The 23,738-nt window shown below is 29.6% G+C and overlaps 5 protein-coding genes across 7 annotated transcripts in view; 2 read left to right on the plus strand and 3 right to left on the minus strand.

The window, feature by feature from the left end:
* Window positions 1–2,815, minus strand: part of LOC101493614 (vacuolar protein sorting-associated protein 2 homolog 3-like) — a 3,992-nt gene extending 1,177 nt beyond the window's left edge. The window contains exons 1-10 of one of the 2 annotated variants that reach the window (XM_004493738.4): window positions 2,542–2,811; window positions 2,404–2,448; window positions 2,265–2,299; window positions 2,095–2,145; window positions 1,862–1,966; window positions 1,675–1,746; window positions 991–1,062; window positions 801–881; window positions 175–210; window positions 26–81 (exon numbers count right to left, since the gene is read on the minus strand). In XM_004493738.4, the coding sequence (XP_004493795.1) occupies window positions 26–81; window positions 175–210; window positions 801–881; window positions 991–1,062; window positions 1,675–1,746; window positions 1,862–1,966; window positions 2,095–2,145; window positions 2,265–2,299; window positions 2,404–2,448; window positions 2,542–2,575 (587 nt within the window). In that variant the 5' untranslated portion in view covers window positions 2,576–2,811. Of the gene's footprint in view, window positions 82–174; window positions 211–800; window positions 882–990; window positions 1,063–1,674; window positions 1,747–1,861; window positions 1,967–2,094; window positions 2,146–2,264; window positions 2,300–2,403; window positions 2,449–2,541 lie in introns of both variants that reach the window. The other variant, XM_073365660.1, reaches the window with a different exon arrangement.
* Window positions 2,816–4,359: 1,544 nt separating this feature from the next.
* On the minus strand, window positions 4,360–6,085 carry LOC101493933 (uncharacterized). The gene is made up of 4 exons (XM_004493739.4): window positions 5,972–6,085; window positions 5,787–5,890; window positions 5,478–5,568; window positions 4,360–5,170 (listed from the first exon to the last, which is right to left on the minus strand). The coding sequence occupies exons 1-4, from the start codon at window positions 6,033–6,035 to the stop codon at window positions 4,566–4,568; spliced, it is 864 nt and encodes a 287-aa protein (XP_004493796.1). The 5' UTR covers window positions 6,036–6,085; the 3' UTR covers window positions 4,360–4,565.
* Window positions 6,086–8,335: 2,250 nt separating this feature from the next.
* Window positions 8,336–10,710, minus strand: LOC101494257 (glycolipid transfer protein 1-like). Its single transcript, XM_004493740.3, has 6 exons — window positions 10,371–10,710; window positions 9,820–9,875; window positions 9,556–9,686; window positions 9,310–9,445; window positions 8,632–8,763; window positions 8,336–8,505 (listed from the first exon to the last, which is right to left on the minus strand). Exons 1-6 carry the CDS (start codon window positions 10,486–10,488, stop codon window positions 8,473–8,475), a joined length of 606 nt encoding a protein of 201 aa, XP_004493797.1. The 5' UTR covers window positions 10,489–10,710; the 3' UTR covers window positions 8,336–8,472.
* A 4,859-nt stretch (window positions 10,711–15,569) lies between these two features.
* Window positions 15,570–20,859, plus strand: LOC101494765 (glutathione gamma-glutamylcysteinyltransferase 1). 2 transcript variants are annotated; one of them, XM_073366748.1, is made up of 8 exons: window positions 15,570–16,109; window positions 16,272–16,428; window positions 16,927–17,165; window positions 17,385–17,548; window positions 17,888–17,939; window positions 18,676–18,900; window positions 19,070–19,570; window positions 20,334–20,859. In XM_073366748.1, the coding sequence occupies exons 1-8, from the start codon at window positions 16,107–16,109 to the stop codon at window positions 20,418–20,420; spliced, it is 1,428 nt and encodes a 475-aa protein (XP_073222849.1). In that variant the 5' UTR covers window positions 15,570–16,106; the 3' UTR covers window positions 20,421–20,859. The 2 variants fall into 2 exon arrangements, with proteins under 2 accessions (XP_073222849.1, XP_004493799.1); XM_004493742.4 differs by having other exon boundaries at window positions 15,571–16,114.
* Window positions 20,860–22,398: 1,539 nt separating this feature from the next.
* Window positions 22,399–23,738, plus strand: part of LOC101495095 (glutathione gamma-glutamylcysteinyltransferase 3-like) — a 7,778-nt gene continuing 6,438 nt past the window's right edge. The window contains exons 1-3 of the mRNA XM_073366614.1: window positions 22,399–22,589; window positions 22,683–22,839; window positions 23,598–23,737. Coding sequence (XP_073222715.1) covers window positions 22,518–22,589; window positions 22,683–22,839; window positions 23,598–23,737 — 369 coding nt within the window. The 5' untranslated portion in view covers window positions 22,399–22,517. The remainder of the gene's footprint in view (window positions 22,590–22,682; window positions 22,840–23,597; window position 23,738) is intronic.

Here is a 23,738-nt window from a genome sequence, read left to right on the forward strand (position 1 = left end):
AAAGAGTTACACAGAAGATAGATACCTGCTGACATTTTCTGTATTCTTCGATGCGACTCTCCCTTTGGGAGCTGCTGATAACTGCCAAAGAGTTCAATTACAATAAAAATTAGCTTGACCAAAAGCACTTCCAGATGATCCAAGTGAAGAGATTAAAAACAGCTTATTTCCTACCTGTGAGGCAACATCCACACCGATTTCATCAAGCACCTGCCAAGAAAAGAGTAAGTGAAATTATTATAAGCTTCTTTCTGTAATTTCAAAAGCTTACGTCATTCTCAAACAAAAAGGCCTTGAATCTCTGCCCATATTACTCTTTGTGAATCAGAAACCATTTTTCAAAACCTTGTAAACTAAGCCATAAGAGATCATGACATTCTGAATTTTAAAAGTAGTTTCAGGTTTTCAGAAGGAAACACAATGGTAAAAATAATATATTTTTATATTTAAATTTTGGGTGTTTTAGGGAATTCTAAGCTTTTCACTGATTAGTCCCAATGGCATATCCCATGTAACTGTACAAATAACTTCACAAAGTGGGATAAGCTTTGGTGGTAGTTGTTGTTGATTCTTGACTTCCCAAGTGTGTTATTGCTGAAGTTAGGATACATAGTAGGACCTGTGATTCCAATCACTTCTAATCCTCGAGGATTGTGACACTAGATATACATGTTATCCTTATACTAAACTGCAAATCCTTTTAATTATTTGAAAAAGTAATGATGTCAAAAAGTCCTGTAAACATAGCAGCCTTAAGTTTTTCTAAAATATATTGCAACAAAAGGTAATTGAAAGTGTACCTGATTTGTAAGCTCTTCTGTCTCCTCTTCAGCTTCATCATCGTCCAAGGCATCATCTATGACATCCGACATCATTTCAGTCTGCACAGAAAATTATATACCATTGAAGTCCAAAGCTGTTGGAATGAAAACAATGATTTCTTGTTTTTCTCCAATATGTAAAATTCGTAAAACCAAAGCATCATCTTACAGTCATATCCATCTGTGCCGATTGTTTCTGGAATTCCTGCATAATTTTTGCTTGCTTTGCTGGTGCCATTTGCTGCAATGAATCCTCTGATTTAGCAAAAGATACAAAGACTAAAAAAAAGGTGCAGAAATTATGTATGGACTTCAAAATCAATATTTTGTTTAACTAAGTTAGAAGAACTGCTAGTATCAAGGCCAGTTTCCCAAGACATTGTTTTTCGCCTTAATTTTTCCTTGAAGTTGGGTATTTCCACACAGTCCATTTTTTTTATAAAGTCCCTTTGGGTGTGTGTGTGTGTGTTCATGTGATAGGAGGGGAGAAGGAGGGAAGCAATATCTTCCACAATATTTAGCAAATGAACAACTTCACAAACTCCACAGCAACCCTTAAATATCTTTGTAGTTTGTACACTGTTCCATTCCATCAAACTCACACAAACTTGCACACAATTCCATAAATAAAAATAAAATGCTATGCATTGAATAACAATGCCTCAATTCATCTCAAGTGAGCCTTGGCACAACAATAAAGTTGTTGCCTTGCGACCTAGAGGCTACAGGTCAAATCTTGGAAACAACCTCTCCACTTGTTGAGGTAAGGCTGCATACATTTACCCTCTCCAGACATTTATATTGTGAAAATGGACATGAAATATAATTTAGAATGTAAGATCAAATGCGCTACCTTATTCATAGCTGCCATTGCCTTAGAAGCACCTTTCATACCATCAGCAACAGAAGAATGGGCATGCATTGCCTGCATAAAATGACAAGTAACCATAGCTAAGACAAGGATCATAAAACAAGTACCATCTCAAACACACCACAAGTACACATTTAAAAAAAAACAAACAAAGCGTTCAACAATCGACCTGCGTGTGAGTTGCTATGCCTCTCATCTGAGCTCGACTACCCTGAAGATTAGCAATCTGTTGCCTAAGCCTTATCAACTGGCGAGCTAGAATTTTAGTGGCTGCCTAAGAATAAAACATAAACATCTAATTTCAAACCATGTAGTCTGTACATAGTAGATCAACTAAATTCTGCTGAATATCAGAAGAAAATCAAAACCTAAGACTATTAGCAAATACAGATATTATCATACCTCGTTCCCTGTCTTAGCAGTTCTCTTTATCTCAGCAACTAGTTTCTTTTCCTAACAAACACAAACAATACATATTATCACAAACACATATATTTAATAACACCAACTGTTAAATTAAATTGATTAAAAGGATGATAATAATGAATTAAGTATTAATTAACATCACATACTTCCAATTGTAACGATCCAATTTCCCTCTCTATACCTGGAGAAGCATATGATAATATATATTAATTAATAAAAGTCACAAAATTAGAAGATGATTGAATTTGATTATGATTTATGATTTTGAAGGTTGATTGGGGTTACCTCTAGTGGCGGTTGTCATTTCTCGTTTACTCTCCCGAAGAGCCTCTGCGGGAAAATAAAAAAATAAAAAATAAATTGAAAATCAAAGAAAAACAGAATTGGAAGCATAACGCAAATTTAAAGAGCGAAGAGAAGAACCTTTGGCGGTGGGTTTCTTGGTGAAGATGTTCATGGTTATGCGTCAATTGTCAAGAATGAAAAATGCAAATTAATTTTCATAATTCATTCTTTATATATTATATATACTTTGTTACTTTCCTACAACTTTCCCTTTTTCTCTTTTTTATTTTTAATTATTTAAAAGACATTCATATAAACTTCGTTGTTGCAAATCAAAGGGGATCAATTCGACTTGATGCGAGTGGAAGGGGCTCAGCTTCTTTAAACAAATTATTCAGATTTTATCTCTATACAGCGATTTCACTTCCGAGGTTTCCACACTGTTGGAATATTTTTATAAAATATTTCATTTCATAATTATATTAATATTAGACTTGTCAAAACATTATATTAATATTACTATGCTCGTATATCTTATATCAATTAATATTGATTTTTTTTAAGTCAAAGCTCGGTGCAATTCGTTAACAATTTAATGAATAGATAGATTAGTCCTTAAAAAATTAATTTTTAAATTTCACAAATTAACAATATAACGCTTTTAAAAATGTAAAATAATAATTAAAACAATTTATATTTAAATTTTTTAATTTTAAAAATTATGATATAATATGTTAATTAAATATTTAACCTTCGAAATTGATCTCATATCAATGTTATCATAACTTGTATTAATTTTTCTCTATACACAATTATAATTCCTCACAAAATTATATTTAAGATAACAAAGTTTCATCGACAAATTTATCTTCGAGAATGACATTGATGTAAAATCACACGAATAAATCACGTATTAAATCACACTGTCATATCAAAATATCTGACAACGAAAATTTATAGATAGACTATTTTGATTAACATTTTACAATTTCAGTAATGTATTTGTCAATTTATAAAATACAAAATCATAATATTTTTGATTCATTTTTTATGTAACAATTGAAAAAAGGAAAAACTAACAAAGATCATAATATTAGATTTACTTTTAATGTATTATATTCTTAACTTCCGTTTTAATTAATATTATTGAATAGTGTTTCCCTTATGAGGGTATGAGTTATAACATTAGCTTATTTTCGATAAACTAATTAGACTTGTAATTTATAATAAAGTTTGGAGATTATATGAGACTCTTTAAGGCTATATAACAATTTTTGGAACCCCTAATAAAACAACTCTTGTTAATTGGGTGATAATAGAGACACATATAATCAAATTTAATTCATAGATATTATGAGTGTAAAAAAGTTTTATAATTGTATTCAATGATATATTGTCACGTTATGAAATAAGTTGGAAATATATAGTTTGTTTCAAAATTAAAAACACAAGACTTGTCCTATTTATTAAATAATGTGACAACACATCAAGTGATGTAAGGATACTTTTTTTTACACCAGTGACATATATAAATTAAATTTTATTGTGATATAGTAAAGTATTTCGCCAATGACATTGGTGGCTTAGTGGTTAGAGATGCTATGTATTTTAACTGAATGTACTAAAATTCATCATCAACAATTATAGTTATAAATTAATTTTTTATTCTGCTTATTTTTATTTAAAAAAATAAAAAGAAAAAAAAAACAAATTATTATTTATTAAGGTGACACTAATAGTGATTTTGCAACTGTTTAAGAGGAAATGTAAATTTGTTCACATTTCATACCATAAATCTTGTTCTGAAGATAGTGATTCACCAAGGCATAAACATCAATTTTTCCTTAGCCTTCTCAATTTATTCTCATATTTTTCCAAATAGGTTTGTTGGCATGAAAAATAATCTGGATCCTACGCAGAAGTTGCACTTGCAAAATTCAAAAAGCAGAGTAAAAAGGTCTAAAATTGAAAATACTTTATTGATTCTCAAGACAATAGTAGTCTAGTACATTTGTAATATTTACTACTACTGTATAAATATATCTGTACATTAATAATTTAGCTATCTATACAAAAATTAATAACTTGTCTAAGTAGAGCACTAAGATATATTACAATTTTTTTTGGTTATGCAACACTCCAATTAGCCTTACAAAATTTATCTAATTTTGGTCATTTCTCAATATATCTTCATTGGATCCTCTCTCAAGTTGTCCATCTTCTTGACTTTGCCTATGCTTGTTCCTAGATCTAGAAGTGTGTCCTTCACTAGAATTATGGTCCCTAGATTTAGAACTAAATCTAGATTGATGTCTTTCATTGGAATTGAGCTCCTTAGATTTAGAACTTGACCTAGAATGTGATCCTTCATTGGAATTATGGTCCCTATGTTGGGCTTTTGATCTAGATTTGGATGATCCACTACCACCTTGAGCATCTTTCATCTTTTTGGAATGAGTCCTTTTAGGTTTTTCTGGATGGATCCTAGGTGGCAAATCATTGTTATTTCCTTGGAGTTGGAGAGAATCTATGTCCATTGGTGTGATTTGTTCTGTTGTGTGTTTGGATTCATTAATTGATTCATTTGATGTTGAATGTTTGGATGACCTTTTTTGTTGCCTTGGTTTGTCTGATTTTTCCTTTGCATGTGATTCTCTTATGTTTGTTGTTGAATTTGAATGTTGCTTAGATGATTTTGGCAAGGGCAACTCATGTGTGTCTTCTTCACCTTCATGATTCATAGACCTTGTTCCTCTTCTCATTGAATCTACATAAGAATTGGCAACATTTTTAACAAAAGAAAAATATATAGTTGAAAAGTAAAGAAATCATGAATCACAACTTTTTAAGTAGTGTGTTTTAATTTTTTAGTCTAGGTATCTAAAAGTCACGTAAGTTTTTAATAAGGTGAATCAGGCGAGGTGGATATATATGGTACTATTTTTTTATTCACAAAATTCAAATATAAGACTTTGGTTATGAAAAATTAAATTGACAATATTTGGTGTGATTTTTAAATTAGAAAAAGAGATATTATGAATAATAAATTTAAAGAATGAAAACATAACACGTACCTGAATCATCAGATCCTTTACGATGCATCTCTCCATTCATATTTAGAGGTGCTGATGACGAAAGTCCAGGTACAGATTTATACTCGTTCATCTGAAACAAATCAAATAATGTTCCTAAGCCTATTTTTGAATGTGACAAAATTTACAAAAACAAATACACAATATATATATTTATAGAATAATAAAACACAATTATCTATAGTTTTACACTACATTAAATTTTTTTGAAAAATAATTAAGTAGTAATTAATCTTTAACAACTTGAATATATTAATTAACAGTTGAAAAGTTTTGAGAGAATAGAGTTACCCAGCTGGGAGAATTTTCAGTAGGACCATCCCATCCAATATGTGCCACATGCTTTACATCTGTTGGATTACCAATCTGAATTTCTGGTTGTTTTTCATTATTATCTACAAAATGGACTAGTGTTATAAATATATGAGAATGTAAAATAACTTGTTATAACAAGAGGAAAAGTTTTATTAACATACCAAATATTTGAGAAATGAATCTTAGGCCTTTAAGGAGACCCTTCATCTTATTGTCACCAGACATATTAAGACAAAATATTATGTGTTGAAAATTCTCTTTATCAAGTAATAGAATAAGTTATTAGTCTCTAACAACACCTGCAATATAGGAATTCTATAATTAATTAATTAAAGACCCAAAATAGAAAAAAGGAGTTTCGACATTAATCATAGAAAATAAATTTCTATGTGGATGAAGGGATTATACATAATCTGACCTATTGAAGTTCTTCTTAAAAGGTTATAATTGATCAAGAATTCATCCATTGTTGAATTGAACAAATATTCTAAAGAGAATGATTAATGAGGATATGATGTATATTTATATTGTTTTTCTTTCACATGTGGTGAATATGCAAACATGGTTTTGTGATTTTTATGTGATTTTAAGAAATGGAAGATTTGTGTTTTTTTCCACAAAGAAATAAAAGATTTGTTGAAAAACTTAAGGCAGTGTTTTCACAAATATTTTCTGAAAAGTGACTATGATGAGAAAAGGGACGAATGTAGCAAATCAATTCAGTGTAAAATTACACCTATTTTTAATTTTGTTATTCAATGGCAATGCTTTAATTGTTGATTTTCTCCTTTTAACCGAAACCAAGAACTGGTCGAAATTTCAGGTGTGACAATGAGAATTATTGAGAGAAAAAAAAACAAAAAACAAAGGTGATAAATTTAGAAGTGACTTGATATGTTACTAGTGTGTTAACTCCAAGCATCACACGGGGTATATATGTTTGAATCTTATTGACACAAACATATAATACATGTAAAAATTTTAAGATTTTTTTCTTCAAATTCATTCATTTAAATACAACATCTTAATATTAATAATAGACCATTATATTCTTTTTTTTTTAAATATAGCGTAATCTATTTTAATAAAAAAAAAAATTAACAACTAATATGTATAAATATATAAGATTCTTTAAAATAATTTTATTGCAAGCATCAATATAATTAAAATTGCATAGTTCTTGAAAATGCATAAAATGCTTGCAACTATCAAAATACCTAAATTGAAATATTCTAAAAATAGCCAGATAATTTTTTGGAATACGGTTACTTGGATAAAATGCATAAAATGGATTGAGAGAGGTTTTATTACAGTACTCAATTCCAAGTTGGATTGGCCGGATTAGTTGAGTTTGTCCAACCTATGTACAACCATACTCAATTCAGTTGTAAGAGATTTTTTTTATTATTATTTCATGCATATAAAAAAGAAAATCAATATTGACCTAAAAAGTCCATTTAAGATATAGTTTTTCCACTCTTGTCTCGTTAACATGTTAACATTACTTTCTTGACAAAGTTTATTTAATTTTAAAAGCATCCTTCCACTTCATTGATGACATCAAACATCCGAGTACTTTTAATAATGTATTTTAAGGTAATTAAAATATGAAGTAAACCCAATCCAATTGTATAAGACCTTTTTAAAAATTCTGGTGAATCAAACAATGTGCACAATTATAACCCATGTTATATATATATATAATAGGCACAATGCAAAAAGAATTGCTATCAGTATTTTATTTTAACCTTCTGAATTTCATAACAAAACATGTAACTTGTTTCAGGCATATGTGATAAAGGTCCAACTTAATTGATTGTATGTAATTTTGTACCGATGGAGATTACTTCTTTCTCGCCTACCAACGATTAAGAGATTACTTAATAATCTCCAATGAGATTTTTAGTAAACTCCTCTTTCTATAAAATTTAGATTGTCAAATTAATAGCAGAACTTAATTGATTGTATGTAAAACTTCTCTTCTTACCGGTTTAGTTTGCGCTGGTAGACGAGTTAGAAGTATTTTTGGACCGCAAATCAAATATTACTCTTGTCTTTTATGTATAAGATTCTTTTATTAAATCATTATGATAATTAAGAAAGTTGACTATAATATTAAATTTATTGATAATTTAAATCGTTTTATTAGTTTACGAGAAAACGATGTTATGTTTTTATTGTAGTATTTGTTATAAATTACAGAAAATGATAGAACATAATTAGGACTAAATTAGTAAAATAATAATTTATACAATTAAAAAATAAAAATAAAAATTTATAAAATGAGATAAGACAACAAAAAAATCTCACGAGAATTCTATATTTAAAAATTAAAAAACAGAGGTAGTATTTCGAGTGCACCTTTGATTTTTTGACTAATTTTGTCATCCCAATTTGCATTGGTTTCATACTTAAGTTTTGTTTTATTTATCTTCACATTCTTTACAAGAATAAAAATTTAGAATATATAGCGTTACATACACATTTTTCAAATACATACAATCAATTAAAAGTATACATAGCAAACTATAACCTCTTTTTATATGTGGAGTATTGAACCAATAACAATACTCTTAAAATATCAGGACATATAAATAATAAGATAAACAATTGTAATAAAAGAAAAGAAAAAATGCTCCACTTCAAATATTCACTATGCACATCAAAATTTCATACTATCCATTCCAACACTAGCCTGCAGTAAAAACAAAATGAAATCATTAATTGAGATCTTTTAACAAATGTTTCACAATTGTGCTAAACAATTTTTCTGTGGTAAACTTCAACTTAGGGTGATTTATAGTATGGTAAAAAATTGTACCAATAATTTATGATTCTCTGCAAGTACGGAAGAGAAATTGGTAACAAATTTTTCCATATCAGAACTTATTTGGTCCCCTGTACCAATAGCCTCCATGAATTTTTTTCTATCTGGAACAAGGTTCAATGCAACCTGGAATTCAATTGAATGGTTTTAGATTAAACTTACATCTTATGAGAACATCTTGCAATGTATACTTTCCAACATTTCAAAACCATGTAAAAGATTACAAACATATATAAGATGACTAAAAAAATGAGAAAAACTATGTAGCATGAGACTTAGCAACTATAAATCATGAACCCTACCTAAATATTAGACACAATATTGATGTTGTCAAAATTTTGAAAAAATAAATTTAATTGAATGTAATCAATGTATTAGGGTCGGACGTTAATAAATGTCAGATACTAGAATGCATTCAATCAAAAGTGTCACTGTCAATTAATAAAATGTTAGTGGGTTAATTATTAATCCTTGTTAGTAGGGTGAGTTTTGTCTCCATCCTCTAAATAAAAACTAAAAAAACAATTCATTTTCTCAAAGCAAATTTTGTTATTCTTTGATTGAAAAAATCTTTAACTAGATTTTACTTTCCTTCTAACCAAGTCTGGATTAATAAATCCACTTTCCTTGGAAATCAAATGTTTAACACAAAAATATAAGGAAATAACTTACATTGAAACTAGAACTGGCTAGCCAACTATGCCACTTTTTCAATGTTTTGTTGTATGAATCACTACAAGCATGTTTCATGCTCCAATCCTCGTGTTCATGTAAGTTGCTGAATAGTTGTACTGTGAAATCCATGCTCCTAACAAGTTACATATGAGATAGATAGCAACAAGAGGTTAAAACTCGGCAACAAAATAGTAATACAATTAGCATTAAATTAAGTTCAAACATTTTCATTTAATTTCATACCTTGACAACCATAGTAGGGCATTTGTGCAGCTTGGTGGAGACTTTTCTGTTTTAGCTTCAACCTCTTTTAGCACTATAGTGTGTAAGAAATTGTATTCAGAAGGGTCAGACTCATATATGCCCTCCAACCTCTACAAGGATCAAACATAAGATATACAAGGACCTCTTTAATCTTAATTTAATTATAAAATTTAAATTAGTTGTTATTTTGTACATGATGTGTCGACTCCATAGTAAGAAACATTAACTTAATTGTGAGCTTACGGTTATGTTACCACCGATATCAGTTTTTACAAATGAAAATGCTCCTCCAAACTTGTCTGAAACCAGAATAAAATCAAGATTCAGAATTATGATATATAATTCTCTTAAAAATCTAAAATTTAAACTTTGATAGAACTCTTAATAATACAAAATTTATTTTGACAGAGAAAGAGATCAAAACAGAACATATTGTGAGTTGTGATATGAGTAAAGATAAAACAACTTGAAAGTTGATTGATATATGAATTTACTATTAGGTTTAATGCATGTAATGTAGTGACTGATCGGCTCAATAGATTTTGATAAATAAATTCAACTTATAAAATGAGGGATGTTGCTCTATATAAACTATTTGCGGGCTTTATCTATTTTTCAATATAGGAATTAAATTTTCCAAATAGTATATAATTGATTCATACTTCATATTGTGGTCTGTAAAGGTTACTTGTGTTACCTAGACAAACTTGAAAGGAATGAAAGTTTTTTTATACATTTGCCAGTGATAATAGAGAATTTCATGGAAAAGATGATCCATAAAACATTAACTATACCTAAAACTGGTAATACAAATTTGCATACATCCAAGAAAGGTTTTGTGAGAATCTTTCCATCTTCAGACCTTACATGCTCCAACGCCTCCAATGCAGGACTGAATATAGATCCTTCCATTCTTTATTCTTCTCTAAATTCCAATTTGAATATAATTTCTACAATCAATTGATACAAATAAAAGGGTCCTAATAATTATGCACTATGCAGTTATATGCCAAAAATAATTTAATTAACTAATGGGCTTAAAAAAATCACCACCTAAATGTTTATTCAAGAGAAATCCAGATAAATAACAAAGTTGTAATTGCAATTTGAAGATTTAACATGAACACTAAAAATATATACATTCTTGCATTGTGAAACCAAGAAATCATCAATGTTAAAATCGTTTTACAGAAAATAAGAAAAGTTGTGCATGTTTAATTTAGGACGTGAGCATTACCGTGTCTGTTTGCGTTTTCCCAGAAACAGGTACCGTTATTTCTGGTACTTTTTGTGTGGCCACCACTAACACAAAAACATAGTATTTCCCTAGTTTGGGCTTTTTATAATTCGGCCTTTGAACAATGTTATGGCCCATGGTTCTAATCAGACCAAAAAATTTAGATGGCCTATATTCAATGTGAGTTTTCTACCACGCACCCCCCACTTAAATCTGTCATCCTCAATTCATATGAAAATACAACTTTGTCCATTTAACTTGCTAAAATTTTAAAATATTCGAAAGTATTAAAAGTTTCGAAATGACAATTTCTAAAAATTTCAAAATAAAAATTTTAAAATTTTTGAAACTTTTCGGAAGCTTCAAGTTTTCAAAATAAAGATTACATTTAGAAAATTTGGAAAGTTATCAAATTTGGAAAGTTTCAAAATCTAGAAAGTTTCCAGATCTGGAAAGCTTCGAAAGTTTCATATTTCGAAAGTTTTGAATTGTTCCAAAATCTCAAAAATTTTAGAATTTTCTATTTCGAGAGTTTTGAATTGTTTGAAAATTCTGAAAATTGTTATTTCGAAACTTTCGACTATTCTGAAAATTTATCAAGTTAAAAAGATAAAATTATATTTTCATATGAATTAGGGGTAGTAGGTTTAAGTGGGGGTGCATGGTAGAAAACTACTTCAATATTTATTTAAAATGTGTAAAAATATATTATTGAATTGAAGTTTTTAATAACTTAATTAATTCCAGTTTTCACTAGTAGATTTTTAAAATATGACAAAAGAGTGAGAAATTTGGGGAAAGAGGATCACCTGTTTCTTTTTAAGTCCAAATAAATACAGGTTATTTATATTTGTTATATATAAAATAATAAATAATTTTTTTAACTAAAAGCACCGATAATCATCCTTGAAAAACAAAAGAAATTATAAATTAATAGATACTCATTTTAGTATTAAAAAAAAATCATTTCGGTTCATATGGCCAAATCAATTTTATTTGCCACAATTCAATGAATATGACTTAATTAATTAAGTAATATTTAGCTTGTGGAGAAAAATTATGATTTAATTTACATATGACACATTATTGAAGAGTAGCAAATAGTTTTTGAGACCTAAATACTTAATAGTCGATCAAAATAATCAAAATTTGTTGAATACTCTTTAAAGCTATTGGGATACTAAAAGACTTAATTACGGTAGTTTTCTATATAAAAAAACTTTGTTTGTGACAGAAGAACACTATTAACTCAATATCAATATTTTAAATCGATCATAAAATTACAAAATGTTAATCATGATTTGTTCTTATGACTGAGTTCAGTTTAATAACAATTATTTATAAGTTTATAATTTATAACATTTTTTGATAAACTAATTTAAGTATCTATGAGCTTACAACTTTTTCTTCTAATTTTATCCTTATTGATTAACTAAAATTCATTTTTAAACTTTTATAATTTATTTATAAATAATTTAATTTTAATTTTTTAATATATAATGATATAATGATTTAAAATAAAAAAAAAATATTTATTTTAATTTAAAATAAAAATATATATAAGATTGATAAACTTTAAATTACTACTTTTAAAATATTTTAAACATTAATTAATAAAATTTATTTAATTTAAATTAAAAATATTATTTTATCTCATTTAACATTTTAAAGTTAATTTAACGGTTAATGTTACCAAACACTTAACAACTGTCAGCTATAAACAATAAACTATAGGTTATAAACTATAATTTATCAGCTAATTTGATCAAATAAAGTCTTAGTTTCAAATATCATAAGTATTACTAACTTAATATTACGAGGTTTCTGTCAGTATTATTTGATAGACCCCCTTGAATAACATTTTGTAATTCTATAGATTAGTTTGACATTTCAAAACATTGAAAATGTACTAGGTTGAAACGGTTATATACCAATTTTTAGACACCAAATTAAGTGCTCATTACTCTCACTTTTGAATATCTACTTGCTACTAGCTTAAAAGAGCTAGCAGTTAGAGTTATGACTATCAATTAGCCATAAACTACGTGGACATGGCTGTAATTTACATAAGGTTTCCATTTTCATGGCTAAATCACCAATTATTACGCTTTAATGGTCATTATGTACCTTACAATTTTCATGGCTTTGTTCATTTCAGTGCAGCTGAGAAACGTTTTATATATATTTGATTTATAAATAGACAATGAAGTTTTATTTTTACAATAAAAATAAAATAATTACTCTATGGCAAGGACGTGATTGAGAAATTAATCACTACTATGCATTTGTTGTTTTTACCAATATTGTTCAATAAGCGATTCTGACAATAAGCCCAGCTTGAAAGAAAAAATGGATGGATTTTACAAACGCCCTCTTCCTTCACCTCCTGCAGTTGATTTTCTTTCCGACGATGGCAAGGTCAGTGCCTACTTCAAACATTTCTGTTAGATACCATTTAATCTCTTATTGATCTCTACATTTTTTTGTTGATAATATTTAGTTTTTTTCAAAAAAGCCAAAATATATTAACGACAAAATTAGAACCACAAGACACAACTCGAAAAAGCAACCATTATAAGATTATATCTTCAAAATTAATAAAGTATTCAATGAGTATTCTTCACCTAAAACAACTGAAAACTGAAATACATATAATCAATTCCAGTGACATCATTTTAACAATAATTCGTAAGTACTCAAGTAGAATAGTTCATCATTGATTTAACCTATGATGAAAAATGTGTACTCTTGCTTTTATTCCGAAAACACACTATTACAAGTTATTCAAATGGATTAAATGCAAGTTAATTAAATAACTGCAAATCTTTTCCTGTGTAATGCTTTACCACCTCTATGCAAACAACAAAGTTGTTGACCATGTTGTACTGTAGAATTAAATAGCACAATACTAATGTCCAACCAACACAAAACTAAAAATCACCAATGGTCGAAAGAACAATTGAAAAACAAATGTGTGAGTGATTCTTCAACCCCACAAAATCTATTGCATAGAGAAGAATTCAAATTAGCAATTCCACACTAAACTAAGTTATCATTTGTTGGGATGTGATTGTTCAAAAATCTCCAAACAAAAAACATTTGTTTCACTTAAATCAGGAGACACAAGATCATTTTGATTATCGTCTCTCAACAAGATATAAACATCTTCCATTGTATCATGGAAAAATGAAAAATTAGTCGACCAATATTTTACATTCCAAAAATAAATATTTTTATTCTGGTAACTATTCTCCCTTCAACACCCCCAAGTAGGGGTGGGAATAGCTCAGGTCAGGCCAGACTTTGAAAGGCTTGAGCCTGACTTAGGATTTATTTTTTAGGCCTAAGCCAGGTCTGGCCTACGGTCTATCATATGCTTTTTTTTCGGTTGTCTTGACCTGGAAGCCTATTTAAAATAATTTTTAAAAAATATGAAACAAACGTCCTTAAAACTCTAAAAAATAATTTTTTGTGTCAAATAATAATTTTTTTTCCTGAAAAAAAACACACTCATTATTATCTTTTAAACAAATATGGAACGACTACTGAGTGATCGACTAATTGAACGCTACCGAATATGGAATTGCTACTGAATATGGAATGTTCACTGAAATGATCGCCTAATTAATAAAATTTAAAATAGGAAATAATATTATTAATATAATAATAAAAAATAATATTAATAAATAATAAAATATATATAGGCCGGTCTGTCAGGTCTAATAGGCTTTTCTATAAGCCTGAGCCTGACCTATTTAATTAAATAGGTTTTTATTAAATAAGTCAGGTCAGGCCAGACCATAAGTAGGTCTAACGGACGGCCTATCATATTCCCATCCCTACTTCCAATAAAAACAAAAATTAAGTTTCATTAGTTTTTATTTTAAATATTTGAGTAAGTTTTTTTTTTTTTTTAATTTAAACAATTTAGTTTTAAAATCATATATATGCTGTAGCTATTAAAAAAAGTTTATGTGACAAATGGATGGGTGATGTGACATATGAATAAATTAAATAATTAAAAAAATAAGTAATTAAATTCATTAAAAAAAAGTTAAAGGTGTTATATTCTAGTTCTTTCATCTAAAATCAAAAATAAGTTTGAGATTAGAGTTATCTTCCATTTTCTCTAGCATTGCATCACCATTCAAATATCACTAATATCACATCATCATCCTCAAATCACCATCATCCATTAACATCTTCAATATTCATTTGTTTTTTTTTCTAGTTCAACCACGACATCATCTTTGTCTGCAACAAATTCAACTCATTTTTAATTACCTCATCTTTGTCTGCAACAACTTCAATTCATTTTTAATTACCTGAATATAGAGTAGAAAAAGAATATGTATATTCATCTCCAACATCGATGAAAATACTAAACGGTGTTTTCCCATTGGAATATAATGTGAATAATTTTTATGTGACGATAGAGAGAAAAAAAAACTATAATCTCCAAACTTATTTTAATTTTAGATACAGAACTAAAACATAATAACTTGAATTTTCTTTTATTATTTTTTAATCAATTTAATTATTTAATTTCATTTTTTAATTATTTAATTTATTTATCTACGATGTCTAACTTGACAAATAGTGATTTAACAATAGTGATTTAAAACTAAATTTAACTTATATTGAATTAAAAGAATTTTTTTACAGAGATACTGGTACATGGACGAGTTAAATATTTAATCCTGGAATCTATATATCATAACTACTGATTAGAATATTTAACATCTCAATGAGTCCACCACGACATTTCCACAATATCGATCATTTGGACTGACTATGAGATCAATCCCTGATTTGACTAATTGAGTATAATTGTATCCATTCATTATCGGTCTCTTGAGTTTCAATCTAGGTGATTCCACTATAATTTAAACACATATTTATAAAATAATTTCCATTTTTTTAATCCATATCCGTAACCGTAAAACTTATATATAGTCAGAGAAAAAAAAAAGGCCTAATGAAAAGAGAGGTTGAAGATATATTAGCAAAATTGGATGCAAGAGTGTATGTTGAAGTGATTAATTAAATTAGAAGACGCGACGCGGGTTTATGTTTGTTTGTTCCAATTCGAAATTCGAAATTCGAAATCGAATCGAATCGAAGCGTGGAGTTGAAGAAGCTTTGTTTCTTCAGTTACTAGTAAAACGTTTAAGATATAGGTTTTAGTTTTAGTGAGATTGTAAGATCATAGATAGATTGAATAGAATGGCGATGGCAGGGGTGTATCGACGCCTTCTTCCTTCTCCCCCTTCCGTTGATTTTGCTTCCTCCAATGGCAAGGTCACTTTCCTACTCTCTCTCATACCGTCTTTAAATATATTGTTGCATCAATTATTACTAGTTACTTTGCTCCAATTATTACATTTTCTCCTCATAACACAGTTTCAGCACTTTATCTCATTTTTCATTTTTCATGTGTTTGATTTAATGTCACCAGCAACTTTTCCTTGAAGCCATTCAAAACGGAACCATGGAAGGCTTTTATAGGTTGGTCTCTTATTTTCAAACGCAATCCGAGCCCGCCTTCTGTGGCCTCGCCAGTCTCTCCATGGTCCTCAATGCTCTTGCCATTGATCCTGGCAGGAAATGGAAAGGTATGCATTTGCTTATTTGCTTGCTTACCATTTTCATTATTACTATTTACTTATGCATTTATTTATCTTAAATCCAAATATATGGTTACAACTTCATTTATATTTTGTTTATGTTGAGTATGGTTCATATTCATTCATAAGTGACATAGGCTTAATCATAGCAGATTTGCTACAATAGTCGCCCTGTAACCCTAAGTACATTGCATAATAGAAAACTACAACTGTTGTTCTGTTGTCGGTGACATATGCATAATTGGCCAAACTCTGTGATCATTATTTATTATTTGCTTTCTTAGAGCGGCTTTGCTTTTCTAACAGTTTATTTCCCTTATTCAAATTTGGCTGCCACATTATCCTATAGTTTAGTATCTGGTCTGCAGCAAAAGTGCCTTTTTATATTGCAAGCTTTAAAGATCTTATGGATTGCATATTTATAATTAAAGATGGAATCCACTTCTGTTGTGAAATGTATTGGCCTTTTGTGTAATTTATCTACAGGACCTTGGAGATGGTTTGATGAATCCATGTTGGACTGTTGCGAACCCTTAGAAATGGTCAAGGCTAGAGGCATCTCATTTGGGAAATTGGTGTGCTTGGCTCATTGTGCTGGGGCCAAAGTTGACGCCTTTCATGCAAGCCAGAGCAGTGTTGATGATTTTCGTAAATACGTCATCAAGTGCTCAACTTCTGATGATTGTCATGTAATCTCATCATACCACAGAGCTGCTCTTAAACAAGTATGTGATTTTGCTATCGAACTTTGACTTAAAAAAGAAATACAAATGCTTTCTAGGTTTGATCATTCATTTTTTAACACCTTGTATGCTAATTATTTCATACAAAACTTCATTTTTGAATATGCTTCTTCCTAGAAATTTAATTTGGTAAACTACATTGGTGCATATATTTGATTATCGAAGAACTGTCGACAATGTTTACTTGATTATTCATGACAGCCAGGAACTGGTCACTTTTCTCCTATTGGAGGCTATCATGTTGGAAAGGACATGGCACTAATTTTGGATGTTGCGCGTTTTAAGTATCCTCCCCACTGGGTTCCACTTACACTTCTTTGGGAAGGCATGAATTATATTGATGAATCCACCGGACAATCCAGGGGGTAAGCTTTCTTGTATAAATTTTATACGATATTCCATTGACCTTGTAGTCTAGTTAATTAATCATACTGTTACAATTTCTCTTTGTGTGTGACAAAACTGCTAGAATGTTAGGGAAGGTTGAGATCAATGATTGCAAATCCTATTTGCCCAAAGGTTGGTGCTAATGAACGAAGTGATTTATTTTTACAAAAGAAATAAGATATCTGTTAATTGACCTGGGAAATTTAAGCATTGAGAAAACTTCATGATTTCTCTATTTGTTACATGGTTTAAACAATTTCTGGTCATCTTTTTTCTTCTTCCAGTTATATTTGTAATTCCGCTAATTACCTATCCAGGTTCATGCTTATATCAAGGCCGCATAGGGAACCTGGCATGCTTTATACTCTGGTATTTTTCCATCCTTTATGTATTGAGTCTGAATTTGACACTTCAGCATACAGTAAATAACATCGGCGTGGGTGTTAATATTGATGGATAATTTCTTTCATCTTTATGTGTGCACATGTGTAGGCACATGGATCCTTTAGATGTTATTGTGCATTTAGCAATATAATAATCTCTTTTTTGTGATTCAATAAACTGTTAACTTTGGAGCATGCTGGTTTATGTATAGTTTGTTTGATCTTCTTGCAAGCAATTACCTTTCATGTGAAGTGAACTGCAATTTCTACTTCTGAACAGAGGATACAGTTTTTTATTTTTGTAATAGAGATGGATTTGTTAGTTTGTTTCTTGAAAATATACAGGGAGATTGTAGTCATAAGACACCTTGTATGTCATCATACTCCTATGATTACAATGTTTCATTTGCATACATCCATTCAGATACTTTTATTTGTGACATCATTGCACTGTCAGTTGAAATGGAGAAAGTAAAAAGGATTTTAAAAGAAGTTGAGTGAAGTTTGTCTGGGCATGCCTATTTTGGCAAGTTCGTATGGAAAGACAATTTGCACTTTGTGGTTTGGACAGCGTGTGAATGATTATTTTTTTCTTGTAGTCCCCTTACAATTTGGAATTATGAGAATGTAAAACTTGTGTGTCTGTTTGCAGTATGCTTGCATCTTTTATAGTTTATGTAGGTGTGGGTTGGATATATCATATAAATTTTCTGATCATGCAGAGCTGCAAGCACGAGAGTTGGAATAGTATTGCAAAATTCCTAATCGATGATGTTCCTTTTCTATTAAAATCAGAGGATGTGAAAGACATTCATAAGGTTCTTTCAGTTATATTCACATCACTGCCATCTAATTTTGAAGAATTCATCAAATGGGTTGCAGAGATCAGGAGGCAAGAGGATGGCGGTTCAATAAGTGAAGAGGAGAAAACAAGGCTCGCTGTCAAGGTTTAATATGCTTTATTTCATCCCTAAGCTCTTATGAACATTTTATAAGCTTTTCCCATAACCTCTTGCAAACAATCTTACAAATGCTCATGTCACATAGATAAGCTCAAATAAATCAATCCAAATATACTCTTAGTCTCATAATGTGTTTAATTTTTTGGTTATGCAGGAAGAGGTATTGGGACAGGTGCAGGAGACAAGGCTTTTCAAACACGTGGCCTCTTTTCTGTCAAGTTCATGTGGCAGACAGACACTAACTTCAGGTGAAGGAGATGCCTTACCTGTCATTGCTGCAAGTGTTTGTTGCCAAGGAGCAGAAATTTTAGGTGGAAAACTTAGCTCATTGTCAGCGTATTGCTGTCCAGAAACATGTATGAAATGCTGGAAAGCTGAAGATGACAAATCAATAACAATGGTCAGCGGGACTGTGGTAAATGGTAACACCGAGCAAGGTGTTGATGTGTTGATTCCTTCATCATCCGGGAAATTATGTTGCACATGCTCTAGCAAAAAGAACATTAGGATGCACCCAGCTAGCACGGATGTGCTGACAGTGCTTATACTGTCCTTACCATCTACAACATGGGCTGGCATCACAGATCAGCAGCTTTTGAGGGAAATACATGATCTGGTTTCAACTGAAAATCTTCCTACTTTGCTTCAAGAAGAGGTAATTATCTTTCATTAAAAAATAAAATAAATCTTCCGTCTCCTTTTCCACTTTGAGTTTCCCTTGGTACTACAATCTTTTAATACATGTAAGCGGTAATAATTATTCTCAGTATTTAATCTTGATGCTCAGCAATGCTTCAAAGCTTTTATGTTATATATATATATATATGCAATATGCAGTGATGTAGAAAATCCAAGATTCTTCATTTTGACAAGGGGTACTCACCCTACAGGGATACTCTCCATTTCTCAAAGAAGCGCTCTTTTACCCTTCACTTCACCTATTTCATTTACAATTTTATCGTTCTTTATTCAATTGAATAATCATTTTTTTTTTAAATATCTATACCTTTATATAAAAAAGGAAATTAAATTTCGGTGTAACTTTTTTTCTTCCAATTTTACTCTTCGCTTTTGTTTAGACTTTTATCCTTCCGTACGAATTAAATCATATAAAATTTTATAATTTCTATTACTTTTATGATAAAAGCGGACATGACATGTATGTCTGCATGCTATAGTTTAGATAATACAGAGGTATTTAATTCTGGAAATGTTTGTGTCATGACAAATGCAAATTCTACACCTGAATTTCGTGCCTCAAATTTGATGTACGAGCTTTAGTACATTATTACAAACTGCTCAACAAAAAAAAAAGCCTTTTTAACCATGAACGGTAGTAATCTTATTTCTCGTAGTGCTATTTCAGTAACTCTACTCCATCTTTATTCTTCAACTTATTGTAGAAATTTGCATTTCAGGTTCTGCACTTAAGACGTCAGCTACATATTCTGAAGAGATGTCAAGAGGGTAAGGTAGACGAGGATCTTGGTGCTCCTATCTCTTAGCATCTCTCATCTCTTATATCATGTTTGGATTCATGTCTACAAGATCTCTCTGTGCTGCTAGTAAACCGTCCAAGTTGTAGCTTTTGCTTCAACTCAAATTGCCTCCACGGAAACACAAGTTTCTAAACACACGCTTAATTACCCATATCGAGGTTGAGCATGTACGCAAGGGTTTTGACTATTAGTCTATGTTACATAATTTGAAACTCGCTCAATTTGATTTGTTTCATTACACGTTAAATTGGGATTACCCATTTAGTGCAAATATGTTAGATGATTCATGACAATATTTAGAAGATAGTATTATGTCAATGAAAGCTTGAAACGGTGAGAGGAATCAACCTTTGTTTGAGAGAAAAGGACACCAACTAAACCTTCTATTTCTTTTGAAAAATAGAGAAGATCCAACATGGAAAATATATTCTTAATTTATGTTTGACTCAACAATAGAAGTGATGTTTTCATGATGACAACATGATAAACTATCTCACTACACTTTAGGTTATTGCGTGGTGCAAATGTAAAAAATATATTTCTCAAATATATACTTGCAGAATTTTGAGGGACACAAATTCTTTCTATTAAAAGGATTATACAGTAAGACCATTAATTTGAGGATAGACAACTTAAAGAATATAATCTTTACTATTTATTTTGATTTTGATCAAACAAGTGATGTCTGTAACTGCATGACACAGTTACATCAAGAAATCTATTTCTAATTTGGACATTAATTGAATTATTTTAAATAATTTATTTAAGACTAAGCTAAATTATATTGTTTCACTAAATCATATATTTTATCCAATATCTAAGTAACTAGTTTTACACTAATATAATATCTAATCAAAATTCAATATCTTGTAGTTATTTATAAATACAATTATAAGATGGGCATATTAGCAATATTGGACGTTTTCGTTATATCAGTGTAATACATACTAATAATGTATATATTAAACACTTTTGCGTCTTTGTTCAAAATTAATTTAAATAATCATGTTGATTTTTCCTTTGCACTTCATGCTGAATTACTTGAATTGTGTTGGCTTTTTGGGTGAATTTTGCTTTAAAAATTTTCAGCTTGTTTCTAGTAAGTTTCAAAATAAGTGGTTTAATTACATTGAGCTGACTAATATGCATTATGTGCTCACAAATTAGTATTATTTTTAGTAAACAAATTAGTTTCTTTTAATGCCTCTTCTCAAAGGTTTATGGGCTTGTATGGTAAGTGTGTACTCTATCCGTCTTAAAATATAAATAAAAATTATTAAACAAAGTTAAGTATTTAGTTCAAAATTTAAATTAAATACATCTATTTTTTTAATTTATTTTTATTTATATTCTTGGATGGAGTAATATTTGTATTGTATTTTTTTTTAATCCTATGATTTTTAAAGGTAAATTTTTTTGATAATCTGAAATTCTATTAAAAAATAAATTAAGTTTAAATAAAAAATATTTTCCAACTAAGATTTAAACTAAAATTCTCCCAAACAATTGTCTATAATTTAACATCATCAACTAATTGCGTGCAACCTTTTAATTGAATCTACTCTTTTATATATTCTTTCATATGGTATCTTTATTTTTAAGAGCATCTCATGTGCAATGCTATAGCTAATAAGCAGTGCAACGTTTTAGTTAATACGGAATTTTGACGGACGCTTTAAAATTATATTTTAAAATTATATTGATTAATTGATCATATTCTAAAATATATTAAAGAAAAACTTACATTTATATACAATAGACAAATTAATAATAATTATATATAAAATATACACATTAATTACATCAGCCATTTTTTTAATATATATTAGAATTCTCATGATCATGGTTGCTAACATAGTAGGGAGGTATGTTTTTAATGACAATAATTGGGAGGTGATTATTAAGTTAATGCCGTTTTATTTTAAAATCGACATTATATTAAAATAATCTATAAACAACTGTGATAACCTTCAAATTTAAAAAATGAAAATAAAGTGGAACCTGAAATATCTCGCCGAAAAGCGAGGGTTAAAATTAACAACACGAATCAAAAAGAGTTAGAGTTAGACGCAGTGTCAGAATCAGTTCAGTTTGAGTGCATGCATGGCAAGCGCAGGTCTATACCGGAGAACACTCCCTCCTCCCTCAATCGAGTTCGCTTCGCCCGAAGGCAAGGTCAACTCTCTTTTCTTTCATCCTTAAAATCCTTTTTTTTTTTTTTTTGCAATTCTTCATCATTGTAGTGTTTGATTCTCTTTTATTTTGCAGAAAATCTTTACCGAAGCTCTTGGACATGGATCAATGGTTGGTTTCTTCAAGTTAATTTCATACTATCAGACTCAATCAGATCCTGCATTTTGTGGCTTAGCTACTCTTTCTGTTGTCCTCAACGCCCTTGCTATTGACCCTGGTAGAAAATGGAAAGGTATTTTCTTTCTTTCTTTTTATTTATTTATTTTTTTCAAGTATGAAATAGATTTGACTATTCTAATGTGATTAATTTACTTTAGATTGCAAAGTAAGTTATCTCAATAGTTTATTCATTGTTGATACCAATAGTTACAAGTTTTGCAATGTATTTGTTGCTTAAATGCCTTTTATACTCTTTTACTAACAAGTGTTCTAAGGGCATTTATTAAGAAATAATGAATAGAAATTTTACACTGGAAGAAACAAAATTTAAACTTTTAAAAAGTTGAATACACAAGTTTCAATGCACTTTCAATGTTTTGTTTCTATATTTGGATCACTAACAAGAATAGAAATGCAATTAATGTTCATAATAGTGGGTGTGAAAACTTTTAATGTCAAGGTTGCTTTAGTAAAACAAATTCAAAGTTAACACATTAAATCGGTCTCCTTGGTCTTGATGATTTTTGTATTTTCTTCTTATATACTATAGGACTAGAGGGAGTACTACGGATTTGGATTCCTTGAATTAAAAAATAACATGTATCTATTGATTTGAGATCGGTTGGCTAAACTTACACTGTCACTTAATCATTTTCGAACAATATATGCCATTGTGTTAAAATGATATGGTCGAGATTAATTACTGTATCACACATTTAAAGTGTGTAATCTGAGTCCTGATATTACTTAGTTTACTTTGAAATTGGTTAAAGAAGCTATATCCAAAAGGGTGTAAGAAAAAGTAATTAAAATAAAGGACTTAGTTAACAGGTCCTTGGAGATGGTTTGATGATTCAATGTTGGATTGCTGTGAGCCTTTGGACAAGATTAAAGTACAAGGCATTACGTTCGGAAAAGTTGCATGCTTGGCTCGATGTAATGGAGCTAAAGGTAAAGCCTTTCGATCGGAAG

This window comes from Cicer arietinum, chromosome 3 (genome assembly GCF_000331145.2).
Source record: "Cicer arietinum cultivar CDC Frontier isolate Library 1 chromosome 3, Cicar.CDCFrontier_v2.0, whole genome shotgun sequence".
Lineage (NCBI taxonomy): Eukaryota > Viridiplantae > Streptophyta > Magnoliopsida > Fabales > Fabaceae > Cicer > Cicer arietinum.

Coding starts and splice junctions, on each gene's coding strand:
- LOC101493933 (XM_004493739.4), bottom strand. CDS start 6,035: ATGTCTGGTGACAATAAGATGAAGGGTCTCCTTAAAGGCCTAAGATTC. Junction 5,891..5,971: donor ATTCATTTCTCAAATATTTG/GTATGTTAATAA, acceptor TCCATTTTGTAG/ATAATAATGAAAAACAACCA. Junction 5,171..5,477: donor TAAAGGATCTGATGATTCAG/GTACGTGTTATG, acceptor ATTCTTATGTAG/ATTCAATGAGAAGAGGAACA.
- LOC101494257 (XM_004493740.3), bottom strand. CDS start 10,488: ATGGAAGGATCTATATTCAGTCCTGCATTGGAGGCGTTGGAGCATGTA. Junction 9,876..10,370: donor ATTTGTATTACCAGTTTTAG/GTATAGTTAATG, acceptor TTCTGGTTTCAG/ACAAGTTTGGAGGAGCATTT. Junction 8,764..9,309: donor TAGCCAGTTCTAGTTTCAAT/GTAAGTTATTTC, acceptor ATTGAATTCCAG/GTTGCATTGAACCTTGTTCC.
- LOC101494765 (XM_004493742.4), top strand. CDS start 16,040: ATGGCGATGGCAGGGGTGTATCGACGCCTTCTTCCTTCTCCCCCTTCC. Junction 16,115..16,271: donor TTGCTTCCTCCAATGGCAAG/GTCACTTTCCTA, acceptor TAATGTCACCAG/CAACTTTTCCTTGAAGCCAT. Junction 16,429..16,926: donor TCCTGGCAGGAAATGGAAAG/GTATGCATTTGC, acceptor ATTTATCTACAG/GACCTTGGAGATGGTTTGAT.